Source organism: Cynoglossus semilaevis, chromosome 17, assembly GCF_000523025.1.
Source record: "Cynoglossus semilaevis isolate Cse_v1.0 chromosome 17, Cse_v1.0, whole genome shotgun sequence".
NCBI classification, from domain to species: domain Eukaryota; kingdom Metazoa; phylum Chordata; class Actinopteri; order Pleuronectiformes; family Cynoglossidae; genus Cynoglossus; species Cynoglossus semilaevis.
The window spans coordinates 15,610,685-15,617,457 of record NC_024323.1 but is presented as its reverse complement, the minus strand read 5'-3'; the positions used below and the strand labels follow the sequence as shown (position 1 = coordinate 15,617,457).

Genomic DNA, 6,773 nt, shown 5'->3' with positions numbered 1-6,773 from the left:
CTGCCCCCCCTCTAGTCCCGCTCTAGTCCCGCTCTAGTCCCGCTCTGGTCCCGCTCTGGTCCCGCTCTAGTCCCGCTCTGGTCCCGCCGGTCGTGCAGGGAGCCGACGCTCTGGCCTTTATTGAAACCACACACCGCGCACGGGCCTGTTTCCAATCCCAGGACATGCCTGATGAATTTGGGAAATCATCTGCAGCTTTGCTGGTACCGTAGAGCCCACCCAGTCCGGACCCAGTCCCCCTCTGCCCCCGGGGTATCAATACGATTACAGGCAGGAAATGTGGGAATCCCCAACAAAAGGCTCCATCATTAAACACCCCCCCCCCCCCCCCCCCCCCAGACCCCACACCAGGGGGCAGCGGTCCTCTCCTCACTGCTCTTTAACATGTGACCGAGTGAAAACCCATGACTTTCATCCTAAGGTTCTAATCCCGCCGTCAGTGACACATTATTACAGCAGATCTCCTCGGTGTGTGGAGAACTCCTGATCCGGGCCTCGACCCAAATCTAAACCAGAGTGCGTTCTTTCCACCGGAGGAAAATCACACTTTCAGGATGGAATATTTTTTCACACATGGAGATATTTATCAACAAACATGTCGGCGGTAAAACACCTCATTTAAACCTGAAAACGTGTAATTGTCCGTCAAGTGTGTGCGACGGCAGAATCTTCCAGAAGGATTAGGACTTAAATCCCCAAAAGTTTGGGGGTTTTCCCTCCCCGGATTATTCAACCCGCCAAAACAAAATATAAATTATTTTAATAGTTTCGGATGTGAAATAATATATTCAAATAAATAATAAAAATAAATTCACATTTTATTATATTTATTAGGACTTTTTTATTTAATTAAATGACTCTTTTTTTTTTTTGTTTGTTTCGGCCTGGGATTTGGGTGGTTTGTTTTTTAAACTAATTTTTCAGGTTTTTGTTCCAGAATCACTTCCAGACTCCAGACCGTAAATCACCTGCGTTGACTTTTACTTTCTATCCCTGGAATTCTGCGACGTTTGAACACTGAAGAATTCCACTTCCAGGAGTTTTCCTCCCTGTTTTTCATGGACGGGTTTCGGCGCGTCCTCCTGGCGCTGAAGTCCAGATGCTGACGGAGGCTGGTGTCTGGGTCTCCGCGCTCTGGTGTGCCTCGTTTCCATTGGTCAGGACGTTTCCTCGTGCCTCGGTGTGACATCACATCCACCCGAGCCGCAGCAAAGCTGCTGAGATTACACATGATGCTGGACACCGCCGAGGACGCGCACACTCTTCGGCGTGACGCCCAGACTGCCGTTGTCGTAAACAACACGTTTTAGCGCCGGACTTTCTGCGGTTCTCCGTGGAAAGATCGCGCGTGGATTTTCACCTTTGCGGTTTCTGCTGAGTGGAAAAAATGAACCGTGCGTAGGAATATCGTCGAAGAGCTGTCACTCCCCCACCTGTTGGCAGGTGGCGTTAGCCTCACCCGCACATACTGTATTTACTATGACATTGGACTCGGAAATCATGGAGGAGATCGTTATCGACGTGGTGGGGGAAGAAGGAGTGAGAGACGACGGGGAGGAGCAGCCGCTGCCCCCGGACGAGTCCCGCAGCACCGAGGGTGAGGAGCGGGGCAGATGCAGCCCGGTGCCGGTGTGTGCGTCCGCGTCCAGAAGCAAAGGTCCGGCGTCAGTGAAGCCTCCGTACTCGTACATCGCCCTGATCACCATGGCCATCCTGCAGAGCCCGAAGAAACGGCTGACCCTCAGTGAGATCTGCGACTTCATCAGCCGCCGCTTCGTCTACTACCGGGAGAAGTTCCCCGCCTGGCAGAACTCCATCAGACACAACCTGTCGCTGAACGACTGCTTTGTGAAGATGCCCCGAGAGCCGGGGAACCCCGGGAAGGGCAACTACTGGACCCTGGACCCCAACTCCTCTGACATGTTCGAGAACGGGAGTTTTCTCCGGCGGAGGAAGCGCTTCAAACGACAGCACTTTCGTTTCGACCCGCTGAAAGAGCAGCACCTGGAGCCCAGCGGGTTACACGGCTTCCCGCACGGCACCTACGGCCTGGGGACTGCGGCCCTGCAGCTGCCCGGCCTGGAGCTTTACCCCTACCTCCATCACCAGCCCTCACCCTCGCCGTGCGGCCCCGCCGCGGTCCCACCTGTCAGCAGCATGGTGCCCGCGCTCTCCAGCTTCTTCTCCCGCGGAACACTCACAGCCAAAGCTTTCTTGCAGTCGAGGCCCGGTATCGAAGCCTTCTCCCCGACCCAGTGCAGCGCCTACTCCCCGCCACTGAGCGCCGGCTCCGCCTACGGCTCCCCGGCGCTCCTCCACCCGATGGCGGCTCCACACTTTCTGACTTTACAGCAGGAGTTTCAGAAACGGCACCGGGACTTGAACAAACAGATAAACGCCGCCATCCAGGACTGACCGCCGGGTCACGGGAGTGACGGTGCTTTTTCTCAGGTAACAGAGACGCGTTAGTCCGTCGGCCCGTCGGCCCGTCGGTCCTCGGTCCTCGGTCCTCGGTCCTCGGTTCTCGGTGCTCGGTCCTCGGTCCGGCCGTCGGTGCGGCCGTGAGGAGCGGACGGATGTTCTAAAGAATGTTGTAGATATTTCCAGAGAACTCTCCTTTCTCTGTTTTTTTTTTTTTTTACGTTTCTTTTTTTATACATAAAAAAACGACGTCCTCTTTTTTTTTATTACACCTGAATTATTATCATTGTCTAAATATTTAAATGACGAGTTTCCTTTACTTTGATCTGGAAAGAAATAAAAGTGATTTTTTAAACATGGCTTATTCTGTATTTTCTTCATATTCGTGCGTTGAAAAATAAACTTTTTCTGTAAAACAAAAGACGATTAAAAGTTCCAAAAGACCAAATTATTATTATTTTTAGTTTATTTTATTTTTTACAATTTATGCGCTCGGATATAACAACAGGCCGGTGTTAAAATACCTAAGAATATATTTAAATGTTTGCTCTTATGTGAATATACTGTATATTTTAACCAATCAGAAGCGGTGAATTGACGCGAAATAATTGCGACAGTTTAAAAAAGAAAATACGCAAAAAACATTTTTGAAATAATTAGACACTCATTAAAAATCATTCTAAAATTAAAATACAATTAAACAAATTAAAAACTTTATTTCTGCATTTTCACAAAAACAAAATACATGAATAATAAATGGTAACAACAAGATTCACATGATTTATTAAATGATTATTACACGTTGTTACATCGGCGTGAAATGCGTTGGGAATTATTTAAAAAGAAAAATGTTGAGGATTAAATTATTCCCAGGATTTTCAGTTTTTTATTTCCAGGACTGAAGTGAATTAACACCAGAATAAATCAGACCAGGTTAACACACACACACACACACACACACACACTAAAAAGACGGGGTGTGGGAAGTTTCTTTTCTCAACATTATTATTATTATTATTATCATTATTATTATTATTCGTTTTTATTTCATTTTTATTCATAGAGAAAATGATGTTGTAAAAATATAAACGTTTTTTGTCTAATGTTAAACACATTTTTTTTATGATTCTTCTTTGTTTTGACTTTTTTCCTGTTAAAGAGAAAACACCAACAACTTTTTAACTTCTCCTCCTCCACCTCCTCCACCTCCTCCAGCTCAGCGGACTGAACCCTGGGGTCTTTGACCTTTGACACCACCCAAACTCTGGTTCAGCTGATTGATTGATTTTTCCAGTCAGACGGACAGTTGTCCAAATATTCCAGGTCCAACATGGAAGGATTGAGTCGGATTTAGACGGATCACCAGGCTGAAGATCTGGGACGGGCCGAGGGAATCGCACCCCAAACCCATCCCTTAGTCAAACTGTGGCTCCAGAGAGGACTGAGATTGGTACCTGATGGAGAGGTTACCTCAGTGGAGGAGGAGGAACAGGAGGAGGAACAGGAGGAGGAACAGGAGGAGGAACAGGAGGAGGAGAAGCCATGTTTTCTCTCTTCACTCCTGGTATTCAGAAGTTTGGAAACACCTGGACCAAGTATCTGTGAAGTACTGCATGTTGACTTTTACTGCACGGACGACTGTGGTGAAGTGTGTGAGGGATTGAACCTTCTCTTTAATTCTAATGTCCTTTTTCTGCCAGTGGAGGGGGTTCAGGGTGGTTCTGCTCGACGTGCAGCCCACCTGTCCGTGAAGCCAGCAGGGCGGCGCCGCTGCTCTGTTTCACGTGGATCGCGTCTCCGGTCGGTTCTCTGGACTCCGTCAGAACCCCACCCGAGCTTTCAGACCCACTCACTGACGCCAAGTCCAACAGGTCAGACGTGGTCATCAGGAGAGAGACGCCGTGCATCATGGGAAGAGCTCTGAACTGCAGTCAGGACAGGAGCGAAACCTCACATTATTTTATTATTATTCTTCATTTCATTCATGATGAACTTCCTGTCGCGTAGGTCAGAGAAGAGGTCGCAGGAACGATGCAACACTTTTTAGCTAACAGTTAGCCGCGGACACAGCGTTTGAAACGACTGTTAAATGACTGGGTTCAAACAACGCCGTGTCTCCTCTGACTCACTGGGGTTATTTATAACCCGACTCTGTGTGTGTGTGTGTGTGTGTGTGTGTGTGTGCTGTGAAAGCATCAAAACTAAACGTTTTCCAACATTTATGGTGGAGTTTCTACAACGGTCCCTAATGTATGTATTGATATATATTCTCGTAAATATTCTAATGATATATTTTATATGACAAACACTTCTCATTTCCCATTGGTCAGGACTTTTTGTATTTTTAAGATTTCACTCGTGATCAGAACAAAAGAGTGGTGAAGACTCTGCTCTGATTGGTTGGTTCCTTCAGGCAGAGTTACTTTAACGGCTTCACTTTTGGCTGCGTCCATTTCTTATATATGGCCCATGGTTTTTAGCCCACAGTTTAGATTTACTAAATGTTGCTGGTTCAAAAATCCAAAACCCAAGCTTTAATGATACAGCAGCAGTCGAAGCCAGAGTGAGTACTACTACCACAGCTGTAGACCGTAGACCGTAGACTGTAGACTGTAGACTGGAGACTGTAGACTGTAGACTATAGCCCGTAGACCGTAGACTGTAGCCTGTAGACTGTAGACTGTAGACTATAGACCGTAGACCATAGACTGTAGACTGTAGACTGTAGAGTATAGACTGTAGACTGTAGACCGTAGACCATAGACTGTAGACTGTAGACTGTAGAGGATAGACTGTAGACTGTAGACTGTAGAGTATAGACTGTAGACTGTAGACCGTAGACCATAGACAGTAGACTGTAGACTGTAGACTATAGACCGTAGACCATAGACTGTAGACTGTAGACTGTAGACTATAGACTATAGACTGTAGACTATAGACCGTAGACCGTAGACTGTAGACTGTAGACTGTAGAGTATAGACTGTAGACTGTAGACCGTAGACCGTAGACTGTAGACTATAGACTGTAGACTATAGACTATAGACTGTAAACTGTAGACTGTAGACTGTAAACTGTAGACTATAGACTGTAGACTATAGACTGCAGACTGTAGACTGTAGACTATAGACCGTAGACCGTAGACTGTAGACTATAGACTGTAGACTGTAGAATGTAGAGTATAGACTGTAGACTGTAGACTATAGACCGTAGACCATAGACTGTAGACTGTAGACTGTAGAGGATAGACTGTAGACTGTAGACTGTAGACAGTAGACTGTAGACTGTAGACTGTAAACTATAGACTGTAGACTGTAGACTATAGACCGTAGACCGTAGACTGTAGACTGTAGACTGGAGACTGTAGACTGTAGACTATAGCCCGTAGACCGTAGACTGTAGCCTGTAGACTGTAGACTGTAGACTATAGACCGTAGACCATAGACTGTAGACTGTAGACTGTAGAGTATAGACTGTAGACTGTAGACCGTAGACCATAGACTGTAGACTGTAGACTGTAGAGGATAGACTGTAGACTGTAGACTGTAGACAGTAAACTGTAAACTGTAGACTATAGACTGTAGACTATAGACCGTAGACCGTAGACTGTAGACTGTAGACTGTAGACAGTAGACTGTAGACTGTAGACTATAGACTATAGACTGTAGACTGTAGAATGTAGAGTATAGACTGTAGACTGTAGACTGTAAACTGTAGACTGTAGACTGTAAACTGTAGACTGTAAACTGTAGACAGTAAACTGTAGACTCTAAACCGTAGACAGTAAACTGTAGACTGTAAACTGTAGACAGTAAACTGTAGACTGTAAACTGTAGACTATAGACTGTAGACTGTAAACTGTAGACTATAGACTGTAGACTGTAAACTGTAGACTGTAAACTGTAGACTGTAAACCGTAGACTGTAAACCGTAGACTGTAAGTGGATCTGATTTAGTCGTCATGTCAGCAGTTATTACTGACTGTTAATAACATGTTTATCCACAGAACAACTGACCGCTGCTTCTGAACCTGGGTCAAAGTCATGTGTTACCTGGAGAAAATCCAAAACTAACACGGGGGAGAGGGGGGAGACAGAGGGGGAGAGACCTTCCTGACGTTGCTGCTCTTGTGATTGGTCAGTTATTGTCAGTAAATCTTCCTCATCATCGCGGCTCAACGCTCTCACTTCCACACGTCTCACTCGCTCCTCGCCGTTTGCTTTTCCTGGCAGGGCCGATCCCAGCTGCCCTGCTCCAGGGAGTTATTCAATTATAAATCTTCCACCTCAACCCCCCCCCCCCCCCCCACACACACAAAACCACCCCCCCCACCCCACACCACACCCACACCCCC

The 6,773-nt window shown here is 46.6% G+C and overlaps 1 protein-coding gene across 1 annotated transcript; it reads left to right on the top strand.

Moving 5' to 3' along the window:
* The first annotated feature begins 860 nt into the window (after window positions 1–860).
* foxd7 (forkhead box D7) lies at window positions 861–2,680 on the top strand. Its single transcript, XM_008330750.3, has one exon. The coding sequence runs from the start codon at window positions 1,480–1,482 to the stop codon at window positions 2,413–2,415; it is 936 nt and encodes a 311-aa protein (XP_008328972.1). The 5' UTR covers window positions 861–1,479; the 3' UTR covers window positions 2,416–2,680.
* Window positions 2,681–6,773: the final 4,093 nt, after the last annotated feature.

Bases quoted from the DNA above. Each gene is read 5' to 3' on its own strand.
- foxd7 (XM_008330750.3), top strand. From the start codon at position 1,480: ATGACATTGGACTCGGAAATCATGGAGGAGATCGTTATCGACGTGGTG.